Source organism: Bufo gargarizans, chromosome 1 (assembly GCF_014858855.1).
Source record: "Bufo gargarizans isolate SCDJY-AF-19 chromosome 1, ASM1485885v1, whole genome shotgun sequence".
In the NCBI taxonomy this organism is placed as follows: Eukaryota; Metazoa; Chordata; class Amphibia; order Anura; family Bufonidae; genus Bufo; species Bufo gargarizans.
Window position 1 is genome coordinate 288,990,359 of NC_058080.1, and position 23,680 is coordinate 289,014,038.

Consider the following 23,680-nt stretch of genomic DNA (forward strand, 5'->3'; position numbering starts at 1 on the left):
ACATCTGCAACTCTGTTAAAAAAGTTTAAAGCTGCACAACTCCTTTAATAACAGAGCTTAAGGGGGTATTCCCATTACATACAATGGGGGCATATCGCTAGGATATGCCCCCATTGTCTGATAGGTGCGGGTCCCACATCTGGGACCCGCACCTACAAGGAGAACGGAGAGGGGAGAACTGTAGCTTGAGGACCCCGGGTTTCACAGGGTCCTTCCACCACCAAGTGCTGCTCCCATACAAGTGAATGGGAGCGCACCACGCCCCTGCTCCCATTCATTTCGATGGGGCAGACGGAAATAGCTGAGCCACTGCTCGGCTATTTTTGGCTGCCCCATTGAAATGAATGAAGGGCGGCTGTGCATGTGCAGTGCGCCCTCCATTTGTTTCCCTGCTCTGTTCAGACAATGGGGGGCATATGCTAGCGATATCCCCCCATTGTGTATGATGGCAAAACCCCTTTAAGAGATGACTGCAGGATCTGACTACACAGGATATGTTTGTAGTCAGTAACCATGGAAGCACGTGGGCCTGTGAAGGAACTGTATACACAAAATAGTTGAATTTTTTTTAACTCAAGATTATTTGCAATGTTGCTTTTTTTTTAGATATATCTAAACAAAATAGATGTTGTAAATGTCTAATAGAAATATTAAAACGGTTTATAAGCAAGCAAGGACAATGCTGCAGTGTTGACTGTCCACCATCATCATGTCTGTGCTTCCTTTTTGGTGTAATGTGGTGGTCCCTTGTCAAAATGAGGAGATACTTTCACCTGCAAATGATATAAGCCCAAATTGTTGTCTCTCCCTGTAAATAATGTATACACTGAGAGTACTGGCTCTCTCTGTAAATGTTGAGGGCATAGATTGTACTCCTGGTGAGTCATGCTACAACCGCTTTCTTTAATGTACACAGCGTTTGCTAAGAAATGAAAGCAGGAACATTGTGATTGAGAATCCAGTGTTAAAAAAGGCTCCATTCAGACGTCCGCACTTTGGGTCCGGATCCGTGGACAAGAATAGGCATTTCTATTGGGGTGCCTCCCCGGTATTTTGCGGATTCCGCAGTTTTCGGATCTGCAAAACACTGCAGACGTGTGAATGGACCCTTAAACAGACATGACTGCTGGTTGGATCAACCACCTGTCATGCAACATCCTCTCCTATGAACATGTTCTTTATACGTGGAGGTCACACAATAGGAGAAACATGCTTAGCTAGGCCTCATTCGGACGACTAATGAAGCTGAATTTACTGCCTGCATTACTTCTTCTAATGACCCAAACTTAGGCCTCCTGCAAACGAACTTCTGCGCCCCGTGGCCGTGCTGCGGCCCACAATGCACGAACACGACCGTGGGGCAACGCATCGTGGACCCATTCACTTTAATGGGTCCGCGATCCGGCCGTTCCTCAAAAAGATAGGATATGATCTATCTTTTTGCGGAACGGAAGTACTGGACGAAACCCCACTGAAGCACTCCTTAGTGCTTCCGAACGGTTCTGTTCCGCACCATTCCGCATCTCTGGATTTGCAGACCCATTGAAGTGAATGGGTGCGTATCCGTGATGCGGAATGCACACGGAACGGTGCCCGTGTATTGCGGATCCACAAATGCGGTCTGCAATACGGCAACGGGACACCTACGACGGTCGTGTGCAGGGGGCCTTAAAGATCTATGCTGCTGTAAGTTTAGGTCATTATACCTGTGGTCGGGCCGGACTTGTGGACGTAATACAGACATTGAAATGCAGCCTGACTGCAGAGCTGATCCCAGCAGCTTGTTCAGTTACCCAGCCCCCAGTGATCACATGATCGCTAGGACCCTGAGTTGGAAGTGACATTTCCACTTCCTGATCGCTCAATGAGCGATAGGGAAGGCATGAACTGTAAAAAACTGTCTCGGACAATGGGCTTCCAGCTGCCATTCCTGAACGAGTAAATCATACATCAGTAAGAAGAGGCAACAATAATTTTTTTGACAAAACTTTATGTACAAGTGTTGACAACATAAGCATACACTGAGGTGTATAGGACATTACTAGAACATTATAATGGCCAGTAATGGCACTCATTACCCAAACTACGTGGCGTGGCAGACAATGTCTTCTAAGAAAAGACCCTGTGCATTGACATATAGAAGTTCAGCATATGGGAAGGAGAACTGGAAACAGTTTATAATAAACTAAGTATTAACATATATCTAGCTATACAATTTCACTTAGATAATACAATTTGATCCAGGTAGTAAAGGATCAACTGCGTCCGTTTAGTGTCTGACTATTCATTTGTGACAATTGTAGTATGTTTAATACAGTAGGTTCTGCAAAGTATCAGACAGAGACAAGCAATTTCCTCAGTCAAGCTTCAGGAACACAAGTGCTCTAGTTCCTACTTGTAGGAATGTACTATGAAATAAAGTGGAAACCCGAAGTAGAAATTGTGACCTCACTAATGTGTCTGCGCCAAACATCTGTCTAAATAGAGGCACTAATTGGCGCAATTTGGTTCACCTTGGGTTTTTACACTTTTTTCCCCTGACATGATCAACAAGGGGGAATGATTTGCCGAAGGAGGGTGGACCTAGTATGTGCCATTTTGTGCCACAATTCTAGTGAAAAAATTTGCCTCAAAGTAGGCCACCCAATGGTTGGTATAGAGTCAGAGAAAAGTGTCTAACCCTGCACTATATTTATCATCCAGCCTGATCTCCTGTGATAAATCTGGAGCAGGCCGAAACAGCCTGGCTGAACTTACTCCATCTAGGATTAGTAAATTAGTAAAATACCAAAATGTACCTGCACTATGTAAAAAGGTTCTGATTCTGAATAAAGAAACGTTATTATTGTCATTGTAGTTATACAACAAAACTTCATTTTGGTATCTCAGCCCTGAGCGGTCCAAAGCGCTGAATCCATTCCCGCCACCATCTAGGAAAATCTAAATTCCCTATCTGTATATGTTTTTGGAGTGTGGGTGGAAACCGGAGTACCTGGAGGAAAACCAGGCAAACGCAGGGAGAACATACAAACTCCATGCAGATGTCGTCTTTGGTTGGATTCAAACCCAGTGCATGCTGTCCAAGGTCAGGGTCCATGCACTGCTGAAATGAAGAGTTGAAACCTTAATAAAAAGTCTTTGAGGCCATCTTCGGCAGTGAGGATAGAAAGCGCTCAGGTGAATGCTTCCTATTCCTCGTTTTAGTGATCAGTGCTCAGACCCCCAACAATTCAATCCATTGAAATGTCACAATGAAATATCAAAAAGTTTTTTACAAAGTGCAGTTACTCTTTAAATAAAAGATAACCAAGCTTATGCATACTTGTTATGTCAGGGGAGGGCAAATGAGTGATGTGGCCACTAGACCTAAACCAATGCGTGTCAGATATACAGATCTATGCAGGATGGAATCAAGACACGGACACTATAGGTCCATGGACTTCAGGGGGAGAGTGTAGACAGCCAAAATTATTAATAAGGAATGCCAGAGATTACCACATCCAAATTTCCTGGGGAAAAGAAAGTTCAAATATTTAAGAATTCACTTTATGGTGAAGTACATTTATTGCTATAGTGAAGAGATCATACAGCCTAAAGAAAACAGGATAGACATTACTATACTGTAAGCCTGACAACTATATTGCCTTTGAGTAATTCTTGCCATTTCTTATCTTCACAGCTATTATCCATGAATTAGCTGCACTGTCTAATGTAAGGGTAAGGTAGTCTTACGGAAGCTGCTACTCTATCTCACCGCCATGTTTTATACCAGGCTCTGCTTCTTCAAATTGTGCAGAAGTTGTTGCACCGAGTGCTGCTTACTGTCACAGTACTAATAAGATGATTAGAAACTACATGCAATGAGATTATCAGGGAACAGCGAAACATACCAGAGGAGAATATCAAAACTGAAGAGGAGGAAAAAAGCAGCCATTCACATTTACAAATAGGCCTTCTGAAAAATCTTGCTTTGGGCATCTCCACCTCTACTTCTCCATTGCACCAGTTTTGATAACAAAAAAAAAATCTTCACTGCCTAAATGTGGCAATTAAGGGGTATCTCAAACTCCCTCTTTTTGATCTTTCTAGCTGGAGATCAGCCAAACCCCAGGCTCCTCTTCTGTCGTCCAAGATGGCTCAGACCACCTGATGCACATTGTGCATTTGATAGTCCAAGATACTTCCTGCTGTCCTCAGATTGGCCAGCAGTGGTGGCCAATCAGGAAGCATCTTAGTACAGTCCTGATCAAAAGTTTAAGACCACTTGAAAAATGGCAAAAAATCATATTTAGCATGGCTGGATCTTAACAAGGTTCCAAGTAGAGCTTCAACATGCAACAAGAAGAAATGGGAGTGAGACAAAACATTTTTGAGCATTCAATTTAATGAAAACAGCGAATAAACTGAAACAGGCTGTTTTTCAACTGATCAAAGGTTTAGGACCACACCTCCAAAAAACAAACAAAAAAAAAAAAAACATAAATCCAACTTCCAAACATGAACTCAGTAATGAGTAGCTCCGCCGTTATTGTTTATCACTTCTAAAATTCATTTCGGCATGCTTGATGCAAGTGTTTCCATGAGGTGAGTGGGAACATTTCTCCAAGTGGTGAAGACGGCCGCAGGAAGGCTATCTACTGTCTGGAACTGTTGTCCATTTTTGTAAACTTCTCTTGCCATCCATCTCAATTGGATTTAGATCAGGGGAACACGCAGGATGGGCCAAAAGAGTGATGTTATTCTCCTGGAAGAAGTCCCTTGTCCTGCGGGCATTGTGTACTGTAGCGTTGTCCTGTTGAAAAACCTAGTCGTTACCACACAGATGAGGGCCCTCAGTCATGAGGAATGCTCTCTGCAACATCTGGACATAACCAGCGGCCGTTTGACGGCCTGCACTTCCTGAAGCTCCATTGTTCCACTGAAGGAAAAAGCACCCCAGACCATTATGGCGCCCCCTCCACTGTGGCGTGTAGAAAACAGGTGGGATCTGCTTGTCATGCCAGGTAGGGGTGGGCGATATGGCCTAAAATCTATATTGTGATATCATTTTAAGCATGTGCGATGTGCGATATATTGTTTTCTATATTTGGGGGAGTTAAACTTTTTTTTTACTTTTAATTTAATAACTATTAGCCTCCTTAAGGGCTAGAACCCTTGTCATATTCACCCTAATAGAGCTCTATTAGGGTGAATAGGACTTTACACTCTCCCTGCTGCCATGTGCTTTGTGCACACAATAGCAGGGAGCTGACCATGGCAGCCAGCCTCTCATGTGCCCCCCAGCCTCTGATCAGCCCCCCAGCCTCTCATGTGACCCCCAGGCTCTGATCAGCCCCCCAGCCCCTGATCCTCCCTCCAGCCTCTCATGTGCCCCCCCGCCTCTCATGTGCCCCCCAGGCTATGATCAGCCCCCCAGCCCCTGATATGCCCCCCAGCCTCTGATCAGCCCCCCAGCCTCTCCCTCTTATCAGCCCCCTCTGGTAACTCAAACCCACCCCCCCTCCCTCCCCAGTATTAATCATTGGTGGCAGTGGCCACAGGGTCCCCCTCCTCCCCCCCATCATTGGTGGCAGTGGGCAGTTCCGATCGGAGTCCCAGCAGTGTAATGCTGGGGCTCCGATCGGTTACCATGGCAGCCAGGACGCTACTGAAGTCCTGGCTGCCATGGTATGTTAGTGAGCAGCATTATACTCTCATACGACGTGGCCGCCGGGCGCTCCGCACAGACAGAAGAAGGAGCGATCGGCGGCCACGGCGCACGTGAGTATAATGCTGCTCACTAACATACCATGGCAGCCAGGACTTCAGTAGTGTGACTCCTGGCTGCCATGGTAACCAATCTTCACTACCGCTCCGTGGTCATATCGCAGTCCGGCGATATAGGCGATATGCACAAAATCCATGTCGTGGCACAAATTTATATCGCCCACCCCTACCAGTAACATTGGAAACCATCAGGACCATCAAGGTAAAAAAAAATTCTCATCAGAGAATAAAACTTTCTTCCATCTTTTAATGTCCCATGTTTGGTGCTCTCTTGCAAAGTCCAAACGAGCAGTTCTGTGGCGTTCAAGGAGACGAGGTCTTTGAAGAAGTTTTTTGTTTTTGAAGCCCTTCAGTCTCAGATGCCGTCTGATGGTTATAGGGCTGCAGTCAGCACCAGTAAGGGCCTAAAATTTGGATCAGCTGAAAAACAGCCTGTTTCAGTTTAATCGTTATTTTCAATTAATTGAATGCTCAAAAAATGTTTTGTCTCACTCTCATTTCTTGTTGTTGCATGTTGAAGCTCTACTTGGAACCTTGTTAAGATCCACCAATGTAAAATATGTTTTTTTCAAGTGGTCTTAAACTTTTGATCAGGACTGTAGTATAGGGCTGGTCATCTCGTGAAATCAAAAGTGACAGGTCAACACGCTCCTTTCCCTACCCATAAACCCGCCCACAACCCCCACCAAACCAAGCCTAAATACCGCCCCAAACCACGCCAAAATATCACCCATCCAAAGCCCCTTTCATTCTGTTAGAGATGATATTACATCAGTAATTTAATTAAGTTTTAATATCTTTAAAAATAAAATGATATTAAGCTTGTATTAACCTCTTACTAAGCAATTATAAAAGCCATTATAAATATTGACAATGTCTAATTGAACCGTCTATCTTCCTAAAACTAAAGGACCTTTGATGATGTCACCGCAGGTCCTGGAAGGTGAACTGACGCAGTCCCTTTGTTAGTGGACCTGTGAAGTATGAAATGTGCTTTAATTATATACGATCGTGTTTAATAAAATCGAAGGCGTCCGTGATTTAAAGGGTTTCTGTAACCAGGATTAACCCTACTAAACTGGCTGACATTAGTGATGTGCTAATGTCAGCAGACCCTAACTAGCTTATTCTTATGCTTATTATGGGGTCGGAGCGGTAGTCCGGGGGCACGTGTGCACTAGCGGCAGCACGGATCCGACAGGATGTTCACCCGACAGAACAGCCTGCCGGAGTTCCTTGCCGTTAGTGTGAAACTAGCCTAACTTTGATTACGCAGCCGCAACCCGATCATAAAACCCTTGACAAATGCATCTTCTAGCGGAGACGATGTTAAAGACATACTTGACAATGTTAATATAAGGTATAGGAAAAATGAACAAACTGCGACGATCGGGTAAAAAGCCGTACTGGAATGCTAGGGGTGAATTAATTTACAAAGATCAAGTTATACCAGGATCCAACATCATCGACCTGATTCACGTTGCGACGCAACGGGTGGGACTTCTTCATGGAAACCATTGCCGAACTGAACGTGCCATCAACTGTGATCAGTAATTTCAAGAATGAGAGAACTTTACAATCATTTAAAAAGGGGGTCGCCTGGTGAATCTTTTGAAGCGGTTCGTACCCCTTTTAGGCAGTAGCCGTTCGTAACAACAACCCCTGTGTTAACACGAGGCTCTTTATTACCTAAAAAGAGAATGCCGCCTTTGTTACAGACTGGTTAACGTTGTAACTTTTACTTTAAATGTATTTGTATGTAATGCCTGATAATGTTTTACATAAAATGACTTTTTAAATAAAAATGTAGTCCGTTTTTCTTTTTTACAATAAATACACTATCTTGATTAGTTCAAATTGCATAAACCGCGAGGGCGCACCGGTGATATCAGGTACTCAAGAATGTTGTTAAAATGACCGCAAACGCCGAAATATTAAGAAAACAGTACTACACGCCAAAAGCTGTCGGTTCTTACGGCGGCGTTCCAGCCTTATTCAGAGAAGTACGAAAATTTGGAATAAGAAAAGACGCTGTAAAAAAGTGGTTGAACAACGAGGATACTTACTAATTGCACAAATCGGTTAAAAAATCATTTAAAAGAAACAAAGTTGTGGTGTCTGATATAGACGACCAATGACAAGCCGATTTTGTGTCAATAATAGATTTTCTAAAGAAAATAATGGTTTAAAACTTGCTTAAGGTCGTTGATATTCTTTCGAAATACACTTCGGTGTCTGGACTTTCCAATAAATCCGGGGTGACAGTGGCAGACGCTTTTTGAACAGATATTTACGTTAAGCGGGCGGTCCCCCAGGAAACTTCAGACGGATCAGGGTCGAGAGTTTATAAACAAACCTATGAGACAACTTTATGAAGCCTTTAAAATACATCATTTTTTTTAATTCGTATACGGTCAAAGCATCGTTGGTGGAGCGTTTTAATAGAACGCTGAAAACAAGAATGTGGCGTTATCTTAGAGAACAAAACTGTCACGGCCCTTGGTGTACGCTGTGACACTGTTGCCACACTTGCGGTTGCCCGCGGAAACGTGTTGCTGTTAGAGCATGCGGTGGCAGTGTCTTCGCCTGCTGGGTGATTGCCGTGACATGGTTGCCACGCATGCTATGTGTCACGGATGATGTTGCAGATAGCTGGAAGTTATGGATAAACATCCGACTGGCTTGATCCCAAACTAAGGAGCATAAAGGTGACCCCTGTAAAACCCTAAGAGCTCACCCTGACTGCTAAACACTGAAAGGAATCCATGTTCTTTTTAATGTCAAAAACAAATTCTGCTTTTTGCTGAACTTTCGTTTCTCTGTTAGGAAATAACTCTGATTGCTGTCAAACTAATTGCTGTTAAGTTTCTATTCTCTGTAACCCTGAATTTTATCTCTTTGGCACTACTCCCGGACAATATTCCTAATATGGAAGTTCAGTTTTTGTTTCTCTTTCACTGTCTGTAGAATAGAACGTGTTAATATGATAGGTTGAATACATAACTTACGATGATATGCTAATAAAGGGGGTAAAGCCTCCTCTATATTAAAAATAAACCTTAGAGTGTTCATTCAGTACATCACTGTTGTGTCTTTTATTACCTACTGAGTGAAGCGCTCTCCTGACGTCAGAAAGGGACTCAAACCAAGCCGATACTAGAAGTTTGGTGCCAGGGGTACCAAGTGGGACGTTGAGATTCCTATCAAGCACATACAAGGGTCTCAGAGGTAGACGATTGCATGCCCTCGTACCTAGACTGTGTGACACCTGAAAACCCTATAATAGTGAGGGGACACGACCACCAGCTCCCTGCACTTAATTCGGAGGGATTCAGGGTCACCTAGAATCAAACAATACATGAAAGGACTTATCTGAACAAGCAGTAACAGAAGTCTCCAGAAGTCAATCCAGGAAGTAGTATAAACCGCGGGGGCAGTATGGGAGGAAATATAAAGGGAGGCAATTAGTGTAAATAGATGACAGCTGGGAGAAGGAAAGGAGATGACAAAGTGAAACCAAAACAAAGAACATCATGCAAGAGGTACAGAAGTCTGCCAGACCTTCTCAGAGAGCTGGCGGTGACACTATGCTTGTGTGTGCACTTCCCCTTTAAGTTGTAGCCTCCCTCTGTCTGGTGTGTAAGGGTTAACTACCTTGCTGGGTGTGGTCACTTGTGCTTCTTATACCTGTGGCTTTAGATGAGGAGTCTGTTGTACTCCAGCCTTGGTGTGTGCTGGAGTTATGCTCCTTGTCTGGATGTTCCATCTTCCAGTGTGAGGGCCACCTAGTGGGACATTCTGTCACGGTGGGGAGTGGGGGAAACCCCCCACCGTACAATGTAAGGTATAATAGGGAAGCAGCTAGGGCAGGATGCCAGGATCAGGGAGCAGATCATCTCCTACAGCGTCCCTAATCCTCACCCTAACTGTTTGTCAAAAGAGTTCAAGTATCGCCCACTGTGAGAATCGGACACAGTCACCCTCTGTTAACCGCTAATGCAAAGTACTCGGCCGATCGCGCATGTCGCTTAAAGTGTATCGCATTCCCACAGGTACTTGCATATCTAACCACGAGAATCTGGTACTAGCGTTTGTGTACAATGAATCATATTCCGGGAACTACCAAAGAAATCCTTTGTGCTTCAATCACTATAATGTGAATTATGCCGCCTTATATTTGGACAGACAACAGATACCCGCAAAACAGTTTCAGCCGAATTTTCAAGACGATTCGGCTGTTCGTGAATACATGTCGCTCGTACACATTTCGCGGAAGCAAAAGGCCGACAATGCTTTCTCCGTGGATCGTTCAGAATTTTTCGAACGGTTACACTTCGTTTGCTTTTGATTTATCACCGGATCAAGAACCCGGCGGCCATTTCTCTCTAGTAAAAACTGAAAATCTCAGAGCTGAAATTAGATTTGTTGGGTGCTAAACACTATTAACATGATTGTGTATTTCATTAATGAAAATATTTAAATAAACAACAGAAGAGGTGTTTTATATGATTTTCAATAAAAATTAATAATTATGAAATGACATGCGTTATCAAAGCCAACTTTCATACCCGTTGTATATTTAAAGGGAACCTGTCACCAGTTTTATGGTGTCCTAACTAAGGGCAACATAAATAAGTGACTGATTCTCTAAGCAAAATGCTGGGTCACTTTCTTTAATTGACCCAGTCAATCTGCCAACATCTTGTATTGAAAAGCTCCAGCTGATAATGATGAATATTCATGAGCTCCTGACTCTCCCTGCCCACCTGCTGTCGAGTGACAGTTTGTTTCCATAGGAATCAGCAGCAGGTGGGCAGGGGAGTGGCTCTGAATTAAATATACGCTGGACTCAATGACATCACGCCGGACTCGAATCAGCTCATTAGCATGTGGCATCTTTGTGTGTATATTATGAGTTAACCATCTGTCACACCAGTAAGTGAATACATCTAAGGTACTTTTTAGTAGTTAATGATTGTATATAATTAGTTAGATTATAATCAAATATCCACATGACAGGTTCCCTTTAAAGGTGTATTTCCGTGCGATTTATTACCGGAAAATAAAATCATCGACCGTCCGACGGCCTATATTGTAAAAATTGTGACATAGTGAGGGTAATGGTCTCGGAAAACAGGTATTTTCCTCCCAGTGTGTGCTGCTGGGCTGATTTGCTGTCATGGAACCATGAACCAGACGTACAACAAGAGATAAGTGGAAAATAAGAAGGCTTTATTGAAAAGCAAGCCGTAAGCAAAAGTCCAAACGGATGGCTAAACCGAAGCAGGGTCTTGCGTAGACAGAGGTCAGGAACCAGAAGGGTAGTCAGACGAAGCCTGGATCAGGAACCAGCAGGGTAGTCAGACGAAGCCAGGATCAGGAACCAACGGGGTAGTCAGACGAAGCCAGGATCAGGAACCAACGGGGTAGTCAGACGAAGCCAGGATCAGGAACCAACGGGGTAGTCAGACGAGGCCAGGATCAGGAACCAGAAGCAGCAGCAGTCTTAGAAGCATGTGAACACAGGAGGACCAAGCAAGGAACTGAGGCCACAGACCTCCTATATATATGAGCTAGGCATCCAGCTCCTCCCAGTGGGAAGGAGAAGCCGCAGGGTGGGAGGCTACAAGAAACCCAGAAACCAAGATGGCCGCCAGCACATGTCAAACGAAGGAGAACAGTAAGAAGGTAAGACCATGACATTTGCAGCCAGGTGGGGTCAAATACGGGACTGGATTTTAATTGCCGATCCGAGTTTTGGGCAGCACCTTGCTGTCCTTAAATAGGCAGCTGGGCTCAGCAGCAGGATCTCGGTGTTGGGATCTGAGGCTTGGTGCCAGGTTGGAGGGCTGAGACCCATGGGCTGAGAAAACAGGCCCCCTAAAGCCTGCCGTGGACTGCTGGTGGCAGAACTGACATCAAGGTGACTTGTCTTATATGAACTTTCCAATTTGTGTGAAGTAACACCAAGATGTACTTTCCATTGTGTGTGAAGTAAACACCAAGACTACAAAGTAACGCATTGTTTTGTGCATTTGCCTCGTGTGAATAAACACTGAAGTTTTGTGTTAAGAACTTGTCTTTTGCCTCTGTACTGCGTCCACTTACCTTATCTACCAGAGCGAAACCCCACAATACGGACAATTCATATCAGCGGGGAAAGCACTGGATTTTTATTATATTATACCTGAATTGTTTTTGATAGCTATGCATTATCGCCCCCGAAAATGAAATATTTCCTGGTGAATTTATGAAATTTTTATCTAAAAATTCTAAGATTATAAGGTATCAAAACAGACAAATACAGGACGTCGCTAGTTCGGTCTGCGGGCATTACTGCATCTATATCTTACATTGTATCGCTATAGGAATGTCTTTTGAAACTGTATTAAAAATATTTACGAGTGATTTTAGAAAAAATTACCATGTTGTACGTACCTTTGTAACAAATCGCATGAAACAATTATGTATACGTTGCTGTAATTACACGCAAACGTGCCTACCCTACTGAGTTATTGAAAAATGTACCGTGATGCATCATAAATAAAGACATTTTGCTTAAATCACTTACGCCTTCGATTTTAGTTATTTCCCTAATGAAACAAAACAATTTTGACGCTCTTAAATAACGTCTTAGGACATGTACGAACATGCCTTCATCATGCTCAGACATTCCTTGAAGCGCTTCACAAAATGTGGGGCCGTATTTCACAAAACAAACGCTGAATCAGCACCCGGGAAAGTTGGGTGCCGCGGCTGGCCCTCTTAAATAGTGTCTTAGGACATCTGAATTACTGACGGTACATCTTAGGACATGCCCAAACATGTCTTCAACGTGTTATCGGCACCTGGGAAAGTTGGGTGCCGCAATTAGCTATTGTTAATATTTATGAATTATACATGTGACGAAACTAACCCTGCCACTGGGTATTGGAGGGGACTGTTTGCCAGCCTCTTGCCTCAGTATTATGGTCCATATACTAACTTTGAAGGAGAAGATAGACCGTGACTTCCATGGAACTCGGGAACCCCTGCTCGGATCTGGGTGATTTTGGAATAGGTTGTTTGCCCAGATCAGAGCTATCCATGGATGTATAAATTATGGGGATATGTGGGGTTTTGAGTTGTTTTCTGTGTTTTGGGAAAAATGTGTGTTTTCTGCCTGTGAGTGATTAAGTTAGCCCATTATGTTTGGTAATTGTATCACAGGCAATGCCCATAGTATTTTGTTGATTGCGTCACAGACAATGCCCATTGTATTTTGTTGATTGCATCACAGACAGAGTGGGTGGTTGCTGTGAAGGTTTCAATACTGTAAGTGCATGTGATTGGTTAATGTATAAACTGTCACAGTCTTCCACAAGGTCCCTGGGGGGAGTGTCCCTTGCTGGAAGACCTGCATAAAAGGCTGACATGTAGCCCCATTAAAGAGTTCCTGCTTTACCCTCAACATAGAGCCTCGTCTCATGTGTGGGGGGAAACGCTGTATCTACACTGGGGATTGCTATACGCTGTATACTCCCCTGGCTATAATCACTGAGCTCTTTTAAGAGCTTGTTCCTGCATCGCTTTTAAAAGGAAGAGAGGTTCACCCACTGGAGCCTTGTCGTAGTTCCAGGGTAGGTAGGAGATGGCGAGACCCCAACCAAGCTGCGGCGGTTCGTGGGGTCTTCAGTGCTAACGGTGTCAAGTGGAGTGATTGGAGCCCTCGGGAAGCACTAGGAGCATCAATCAACGGGGGTACCCTGTCGGGGTGCCAGGAGATTCATTACAATACATATCTCTGTTAGATGCGGTGATCAAATATTTTGCTTAAATCACGGACACGATCGTATATAATTAAAGCAAATTTCTTACATCGCAGGTCCACTAAAAAAGGGACTGCGTCACTTCACCTTTCAGGACCTGCGGTGACATCATCAAAGGTCCTTTAGTTTTAGGAAGATAGACGGCTCAATTAGACATTGTCAATATTTATAATGGCTTTTATAATTGCTTAGTAAGAGGTTAATACAGGCTTAATATCATTTTATTTTTATAGATATTAAAACAATGAAATTACTGACGTAATATCAGATTCTAACAGAATAAAAGGGGCTTTGAATGTGCAGTATTTAGGCGTAGGTTGGGGCGGTAGTTAGGCTTGGTTTGGGAGGGACTGGGAGGGGTTGTAGGAGGGGTTGTGGGTGGGGAAATGGTGTGTCGACATGTCCCTTTTGATTTGACGAGTTGACTAGCCCTATACTACTCATCTTTGTTCTGCCCAGCAGGGTTAGAAAATGATTTTAGTTCATTCTGACAGTCATGGTATTTCTCAAGTAGTTAGTGTGGCTATAGCACCATCTAGCTGTTTTAAGTTGTATTACACTTTGTTTTCCCTGTTACAAAGACTACTGCATTGTGGGTGGCGCACTGCATTGTGGGAGTGCAAAGCATTTTGCGAAATAGAAGTCTCCAGTCTCCAGGACACATCAGCAGATATGTCCTTTTGCATATCTTCTTCTCAAACTCCACCATCCTTGTAAAAGGATATTTGGTGAGAGATCTACCTTTGTTTCAGGGATATTGTGTTATGCAGAGCTGTTCAGCTGGTTGTAATTGTTACTCAGGGAGTTGTTACTACTGTTAGCTAGACATCTAACCTTATGTACAGGCCGCCATTTTACTATGTGCTTCAGTGTTAATGCAAATGTTATAGTGCATGCTATCTATCTTTTATACTTATACATGCTATTTGTATTCTTGTAGTTTTACCATTCAACAATCCTGTTTTATCAATAAACAAGTTAGACTACAAAGAACAGTCTTCTTATTTGGAAGACAGGAATGGTTTATGCTGAATGTCAGACTGCATACTGTGTGAACGTGTATGAAGACAGAACAATCTTAGACTACAAATGCACAGTGTGCGGCCATCTTGGATTAGAAGAGGGGCCCGGAAATCAGTTGATCTGCAACTGAAAAGGTCAACAACACACCATGTCATTCCCCAGTGATTTTTTTTTTTAAAGGAGTGGTACTTTATGCTAAGGGTATATTTGCATCTGTGGCAAATGCCGGCTGTCGGCTAGAAAAAAACTTTTGCATGCAAAGGTTTTTGTCCAGCTGAAACCTGCCATTTATGCTGGAAAACATCAAGATCACAGCCGGACCCCATTATAGTCAATAAGGATCCGGCAGTGAACTGTAGAATCTAGAACAGCCTTCTTGATATGCTTCCGCAACTATGAATGTGCTCTAAGGCTCTGTATATACTAGGGTCAGGACTTCCATGTTTTCTTAATCCCTGATGGTGTATAACAGATCCTTTTCTTGAAGGCTCATGCATATGACTGTGATTGACCTGGGAAACATGGTCCATGTATCGGCTGCATCTCCTAGGCTGACTGCAGCTCCCCTGACCCAAACTGACTGTATCATAGTAATATGAGTACACCATAGGGGTGCACCTAAGCCTTTCTGCTGCCTGAGGCAAAAACTGAAACGGCGCCCCAAACCCCCAATGCCAATTTCTTAACCTAGCCCCTTCCCTCCAGCCCTACTGTTAAAGACATACTTGGAAAACATACAGAGCTACAAAACATACAGGTAATACAGCGCCACATACTGTGCCCACTGTGCTTCCCAATACTATACTGCAAAAACAGATAATCCCCCTTCCACTGCCCCCCTCTTGCCCCTACCTGGTTCTGCCTGAGGCAATTGCCTCACCTCATTGGTGGTGCACCCCTAGTACACCATTATCATCATGCGAGTACACAGCAATAGCCCGGCGATCAGATAGAGACAGACTGTATCATAAATTACTATGCTACAGTCAATATGGATCAGGAGAGCTGCGGTGGCCCAGGAGATGTAGCCGATACACGGACTGTGTTTCTCAGGTCAATCACGGTCCTGTGCATGAGCCCTAATAGATTCTATTGATTTATGATGTGTGTGTGACCTTTTTTATTTTTTTACTGGGCAGAATAGTGCAGCAGATTACTTTATTCCTTCATTCAAAAAGCAACAGAAACCTTAAGAGCACCTAAAACTGGTGTGAACGTAGTCTAGCACATCTGTCCTGCTGTTCTGTTTTATCTGTTCCATAAAGAGTTGTGCAACAAACAAATAACCATAATTCCATCTATCATTTAAAAGGCAAGTACATAGCCAATAATGATGGCTTTCAAGCTGAACTAGAATAATCATATTATCATTAAGCGCTAGTTCTTCTCGAAACGCATCAGATTGACTATGTACTTGCCTTTTAAATAATGAACCTTGTACTTGCCTTTTAATGAACCTTGCAGCGCTGGATTTCGCCTATGGCGATCTTGCTGACTATATTCCTACATCTTCATGCACGCACTAGGCGTGGTGTGGGCGGTGAAAGGGACGGGCCTGTTTTAGGCGTAGAAAATGGTCTAAATGTAAGCCAGCAAGAAAGCTGGCTATCATTTAGACTGGCACTGGAATGCGCTGAAGTTATGTAGAGACCTGCGCCTCTTCATAACTTCGGCAAATACCCTGCCAGATATAGGAGTTATCAAGACCGGCGTCTATAATGCTTGTTTTAATAAATGACCCCCAAAATGTTCAAACTTTCAATTACGTGCTGTCCCCGAACTGACCTGCGCTAAATGCTTAGTCTTCACATACGATACATATTTTTGGTACACTTACATGTAAAGTATCTGGTGATCACTTTACTTCGGATCCGTTTTCCAGCTTGTGTGTTCTCATCTTTTGAAACTGGTGGCACAGGAGGCGGTACTTCCAGATCATCGACAATATCCACATCCAGTTTTCGACTGACAGCCAAGTTATGCAGAATGCAGCATGCCAAGATAATCTGGGCTCCTTTTTCTGGAGAATACTGTAGGACACCTCCAGATCTGTCAAGGCAACGGAAGCGACTTTTTAATGACCCAAAAGTGCGTTCAATGACTGAATGAGTGGCATTGTGTGCGGCATTGTACTGCTTTTCTGCTTTGGTTTTAGGGTCTTTTATTGGGGTCAACAGCCACTCGGTCAATGGGTACGCATCATCACCTGTGAAATAAATGTGATTTCAAAAGTTATGAATTCATGTAAATTGATCAGAGATGGTACAAAGTCACTTTATCATACCTTTGACCCTTTTTTGTCTTGTCCTGTCTATGACGTATCTATGGCACAACTTCTGCAAGGCACTTGGAATCTACACATCATTACTTAGCGGAGGTCATCATTTAACCCTACCTTGAAGGAATATATGGATGGGACAACAGCAATTTACACATTTCCCTAAATCAAGATGATCACGGGAGATCTTGCAAGTTGCAGCCCCTGTGATCAGCAGTAATCTGCAAGTAAAATGCAGTGTAAGGCTAGGTTCACACCACATGTGCAACGTAGATCACAAAATCCAACCCTATCCAACTGGAAGTCTGGGTCTGAGAAGTATGTGGTTGTGATTGAGGAGCTCTGGTTTCTATTGTGGGTACCAGCCCTGGTACAGATACTTGGATCGTTGTGCGTTTGCCTCTGTTATTTACCATATCTTTCTTCAGTCATCGAAAAAAGGACATAAATACAGAAAATGAAGTCTACTCACCCAAAATCCAACCCTCTGGAAGGTTTCCGGAAGACAAAATTGCATGTAAACTGGAATGTTTTAGGATATAGGAATCATGGGTGGATCCAGGGTACCCTGCTACCAAATTAAGAATCCTCATGTCAGAGTCACACACCATCTGGACATTTAATGAGTGGAAATTCTTACTGTTTCTGTAAATATCTTCTGTTGGAGGAGATAGCGCAACATGTGTACAGTCAATTATTCCCATGACATTAGGAAAAGATGACATTTTATAAAACCCATCTTTAATTATTTGTATAGCTGTTTTATCTGATGGGAAGACGATGTACTGTGTCGTTAATTTGTTAATGGCCTTTAGGACCTGTGTTAAATGGCGGCTGAAACTAGGCTGGGATATGCCAGAGAGAGCCGACACTGTACCCTGGAACGATGCAGAAGAAAAGTAATGGAGAGCACTCAGCAGCTTTACCATTCCTGGTACAGCGTGATTTCTTTCACAGTTTGGCTCTATGTCCTGCTGGATCTGTTCATATAACTCAAGGATAACCTCTGTGCTAAAGCGATACCTAGATCTAACTTCGTCTTCGTTTAATCCAAAAAGGGATATCCGTGGTCTAAAAATGCGTTCTCTGTGCTTCTGGTTCGGATTAGATTCTTGCTGCAATAGTTTTTGCTGGGCGCTCTTTTCATGGATGTGAAACATGGCATGAAGATCCATAACAGACCTAAAAGAAACAACGAGAGAGAAATATAAAATCAAACATCACAATCAAACTACAAAGTGCAAAGACACCACGTTTATTTAGATTTAGTGACCCAAGGAGGGGAAGGTATACCACCTCTCTTTCAGGTAAGGCCTCATGCACACGACCGTGTCCTCAAACTGCAGATCTGCAAAATACAGATGCGATCCGTGTGCCTTTTTGTGCTGACCCATTTGACTGCAACGAACCTGTGGTCTGCATTTTGCGGACAGATTCTATCCTTTTGAGTAGAAGACATATGGATGTGGATAGCACACGGAAGATTCAAGTGCTTTCCGCATCCGTATGTCCTTTCTGCAATATGATAGACCATGTCCTACAACGCGGACCACAGACCCATTGACTTAAAAAAAAGCAGATGCAACATAGGCGGTACTCGTTTTTGCAGACCTGCAATTTGCGGACTGCAAAATACATATGGTCGTGTGCAGAGGCCAAAAGGTGGCCATACACACCAGATTAATGTCAGCCAAAAGCGATAAATTTTAGCGAGACCAGCTGACAGTCTAATGTATATAAAGACCTCCTGACTTTGTTGGAGGAAAGAAAAATTGAAATTCAACATCTTTTTGTTCTTAGAGGAGATAATCTGCTGACAGAGCTTCTGGCCAAGCCTAGCGTGCACGTTTATGGCAGGAGGGGGGGGTTCAGGAGAAAAAGTTGTCAGCGAAGCAACAGTTCAAGTGTGTAGCCAGCTTAAATGGGTTTTCCAGTATTTTTATACTGGCCATCAGTATCTGATGGGTGGGGTCTGACACACAGGACCCCCACCAATCAGCTGTTTTGAGAAGGTAGCGGCCCCATTCACATCAATGGAGTCTAAGCTGCTCCTAGGCCATGTGTCATAACTCGGCCCAGGAAATGCACAAATAACAGGAGCACCAGTGTCTTCTCAAAAAACATTTCCTTCTCCAAATGATAGTTTGTAAAATATGTTATTGTACATATCATGAAGAATGTCATACTTTGAGGACAAGAATGGCATCATATTGTGCTTCCGCACAAGGCAGAATAATATTGACATCTACATAAACAAATTTCAGTGAATTTGTAAAGCAATAAGAAACAACTAACATTAACATACGGCAGAGAATACAGTCATATCAGTTGCATCGTATACCTTCTTAGTTATACTCCTAGGTGTTAATCATTATAATAGGCTGAATACCTCTCAAAGCGGAAGTCTGTTACCCACAAACAACAGGGTTGGCCCTATTAGGTAAATTCCCTTAGTTTTTTCCAATCCCCCCAGACTCTGTCAAACAGAGGAGTGTTGTTAATCTCCCAATGCGCTATCTGCTCTAACCGGTACACTTGGTTACAGCGAGCCAGCCATTGAGGAATAGTAAGCACACTCCTCGACTTCCAATTAGAAGCTATGAGGAGTCTGGCCACTGCCAAGAGGTGTTGTTGCAGGCGGTTGGTATGTGGAGAGCGGCAATTTGATGGTCTTAGGCCAATCAGACAATGTTGTGGTGAAAGTGGGAAGGTCCTATCCGGCAATTTGGAAATAACGTCACATACTCCCTTCCAGAACGGTTCTATTAGATGGCAATCGCACCATATGTGCTTGAACGAGCCTTCAGCGTCAAGGCACCTCCAACACATTGGCGAGGAGTCGGGAAAAATCCTATGCAGCTTTGCTGGGGTGTAGTACCACCTAGTAACCATCTTAAAGTAGTTCTCTTGCAGTCACACACATCTGGATATTTTGCTAGTTTGTGATAAGATTATTCTTGTTTCGTCTGAAGAAAACGTGGTATCTAGGTCTTTCTCCCACCTCCTGATAAAAAAAGGGGGTGCAATTGTTTGGGGAGATTCGAGTAGGGAGGCGTATATTTTGGAGATTTTTTTACTTGGCTCATTCCTCTACATGGATATTTGTTCAAAATGAGTGGGGGTGTTCCAAACCTGTGATAGTCTCCCTGCAGTGGCCTTTAAAATATGGGCATATTGGAATTGGGATAGATTCTCAATTTGGGGTTGACGAAGAGTTACATCATCTCCCTCATGAGGATTGCTCAATAAGTCAAGTATTGGGGTAGAATTCGCTTTAGGCCCTTCAGCCAACGTGGATCTAAACTCCTGGGAGGAATCCCATAAGACGTCTCTAACCTGCAAAAGTGGAGAGATCAGCCCTGGGACCAGTTTCTCCGACATTCCCGCGAACCATACTTTGAGAGTGTTGCGTGTTAGGGGGTTAGTTATATGCTTCATGATTGCCTGCCTGTGGTCTGTGAGTAGTGCTAAAGAGCGCAGAGGGAATCCCACTAAATCCTGTTCCAACCCCACATCCAACCTTTCTGGTGGGCTACGCATCCAATCTAGGACCCTTAGGCCATGGATTGCTTTATAATACAGAAGAAAGTCTGGGACACCCAAACCTCCCAGCTTCTGAGGTTTGATCACTTGGCTGTACGGCAATCTAGGCCTGGCACTAATCCAGAGGAAACGCATCAATATCCCTTTCAGTTGAATGAAAAACACTCTTGGTACAAAAATTAGGTAGGTAGTACAGGACCTTTGGGAGGATCAGTGATTTAATTAAGGTTCTGCGGCCGAACCAAGATGTAAATGGTAGATCCCAAGATGTCATAAGATCTTTAATTTTCCGGGATATATTTTTAAAATTTTCCGTATACAACTGCGAGTAATGGGAAGTAATGTTCACCCCCAGGAAGGGAATACTACTATTAGACCACTTGAATGGGGTACGAAGCTCTAAGAAAGCTTGCGTTTGCATGTCAAGAGATATGTTCAAGACCTGCGACTTGGTGAGATTAACCTTGAAATTAGAGAGGGACCCAAAATACTCCAACAACACATGAATCGCCGGGAAGGTTTCAGCGGGATTCGTAATGATGAGGAGGAGGTCGTCTGCGAATGCAGCAGGTGAGTGGGTTCTCCCTTTGATGGTCATTCCCCGGATCTCTTCATCCCGCCGGAGAGCCTGTAAGAGTGGATCCACTGACAGGATGAAGAGGAGCGGGCAAAGAGGGCAGCCCTGCCTAGTACCATTGCTAATTGTAAAGGGGGGGAGGGGAGTATGCTATTTACCAGAACTCTGGCGCTAGGGTTGCTATACATAGCTATTACTACCTCAATAAAGCTTGCGGGTATACCAAAGACCTTCAACGCTGCACACATAAAAGTCCAATCCACTCTATCAAAAGCCTTCTCGGCATCTGTGCCGAGAAGAACCAATGGAGTGGCAGTAGCGTGGGCATGGTGTATGATATTAATCAAGCGACTAATGTTCATCCTCCCCTCACGTCCTCCCACGAAACCCACCTGCTCCATGTGGTTCAAATGAGGCAGGAGCGACTGAAGGCGAGAGGCCAGCATCTTGGCTAGCAATTTTAGTTCCGTATTGAGCAAGGATATCGGCCTATAACTGGCACATAACGAGGGATCCTTCCCTTCCTTGGGGATTATTGTTATTTGAGCTGCTAGCATATGCGGGTGTAGGGGTTTCCCTTCCCATAATGAGTTGCAGACAAGTAGGAATCTAGGCAGGAGGGTTGTTTGGAAGGAGTCATAGTATTTCATTGGTAACCCGTCTGGACCTGGACTTTTATGGAGAGGGGAATCTTTAAGGGCTTTCTTCAGTTCTGCAGAATTAAAGGGACGGGACAGTGCATGTGATTGTTCACTCGTTAGCTTGGGGAGCTCAAGTGTTCAGAGCCATTTCATCATATCTGAGAGTTTAGCTACATGGTCTAGGGGCGATGTCCCTCGGTTCAGGTTATACAGCTGGGTATAATAATCCGTGAAGCAGGTCGCAATCTGCTCAGTCTGATAGACCGTTTGCGCTGGTGAGTGCTGTATTTTCTGAATATATGAGGGGCTTTCCGTTTTTTAAGTTAGGACAGCATAAATTTAGAGGCCTTATCACCGTGGGCGTAGTATTTGAACTTGGCGGACAAAAATAATTTAGCTGACTTAGTGTTCAATAAGTTTTTCATTTGCGATCTAAGGAGATCAAGCTGAGTCAGAGCTTCAGATGTCAGCCTTTTTTTATGCAGAGATTCTGCTTTATGTATCTGGCTTTGCAGATCGACTATGTCTGCCTCCCTACGCTTTTTAAGGTATGAACCTAGAGATATGAAGTGTCCCCTCACTACTGCCTTATGTGCTTCCCACACCGTCCCGGGGGATATCTCAGGTGAGTCATTGAGGGCAAAGTACTCTTCAATCTTCTCCTTCATGCAATCTACATGCTGCGGATTCTGCAGGAGGGTTTCATTGAGTCTCCATATCATTTCTCTTTTTGGGATATTAGGAATTTGGAAACTCATGAAAACCGGCGCATGATCCGACAACAGTATGGAGCCAATTGAAGTCTTAGTACAGTAAGGCAGCAGTGAGGTGGACACAAAGACATAGTCCGATCTTTGATAAGATTTGTGTGCCGGTGAGTAGTAAGTATAATCTTTTAGCCCCGGGTGATGAGCCCTCCAACTATCAACTAATCCACTGTTGTTGACTTCTCCAAATTATATTAAAGGGGTTCTGCAGTTAGTTTAAACTGATGATCTATCCTCTGGATAGATCATCAACATCTGACCGGCGAGTGTCCGACACCCGGAACCTCCGCTGATCAGCTGTTTTAGAGGGTAGAGGTGCTGCAGGAGCGCCGCGGCCTTCTCACTGGCCTGGGCGGGGCTAAGCTCTGTTTACTTTAATGGAGCTTAACCCCGCCAAGGCCAATGATACTAGTCGTGATGTCACTCGGCCAGCAGTAAACAGTGAGAAGGCCGCGGCACTGCTGGAGCGCCGCTGCCGTCTCAAACAGCTGATCGGCGGGGTCCCGGGTGTCGGACCCCCGCCAATCAGATGCTGATGATCTATCCAGATAGATCATCAGTTTAAACAAACTGCAGAACCCCTTTAATCAATTTTCTGCACTGAAAAAAATTATCCAGTAACTAAAGGCCCCTTTACACTACTCGATAGAGCAGGCGATTATCAAGAAGGAAACATTCCTTCCTGGAAATCGCCTGCTCATCAGTGAAGGAGAAAGCTACATTCACATGTGTACATTTATTAGACAGCAAATGAAAATAATATACATAAAATTTACTGTGGATGTAATTATTAAATGTTCACCTAAAGTATAGTATAAAACCTTCTAAAAGAGTAGCTGGGTGCTGTAGAGCTACAGGGATTCTGGTTGTTACATCTCAGATACAGTTACCGAGTACCAATGGACTTTCGTTCATACGCCACTCTTACTAAACAGTGCACTGGAGTAAGATGCGCCAAATGTGTTAAGAGGCACAGGCGCAGTTTCTGGCAGTCCGTGCACCAGAAACTGAAATCTGCACTAACCATTCCGTCAGTTTGCTGAAGGTCACATCAAATACCCACTTTTCTCACTACTGTTGGAGAAAGTTGCAAAAAGTCGTAAGTTACAGCCCACATATGGCGTGTGGACTAATTTGTGACTATTTGTGCTATGAAAAATCTGCCCTAATATGCCTGTGTAATAGAGGCCGTTCTCCCTTAAAGGGACATCTGGGACATTTAAAGGGGTCGTCTCACTTCCGCAAATGGCATTTGATATGTACAGAAAGTTACTACA

The 23,680-nt window shown here is 43.8% G+C and overlaps 1 protein-coding gene across 1 annotated transcript in view; it reads right to left on the bottom strand.

Annotated features, from left to right (window-relative positions):
* Window positions 1-1,667: 1,667 nt before the first annotated feature.
* LOC122927042 (putative nuclease HARBI1) overlaps window positions 1,668-23,680 on the bottom strand; it is a 29,786-nt gene continuing 7,773 nt past the window's right edge. Inside the window, exons 3-5 of the mRNA XM_044278600.1 lie at window positions 17,348-18,057; window positions 16,435-16,803; window positions 1,668-3,509 (exon numbers count right to left, since the gene is read on the bottom strand). Coding sequence (XP_044134535.1) covers window positions 3,508-3,509; window positions 16,435-16,803; window positions 17,348-18,057 — 1,081 coding nt within the window. The 3' untranslated portion in view covers window positions 1,668-3,507. The remainder of the gene's footprint in view (window positions 3,510-16,434; window positions 16,804-17,347; window positions 18,058-23,680) is intronic.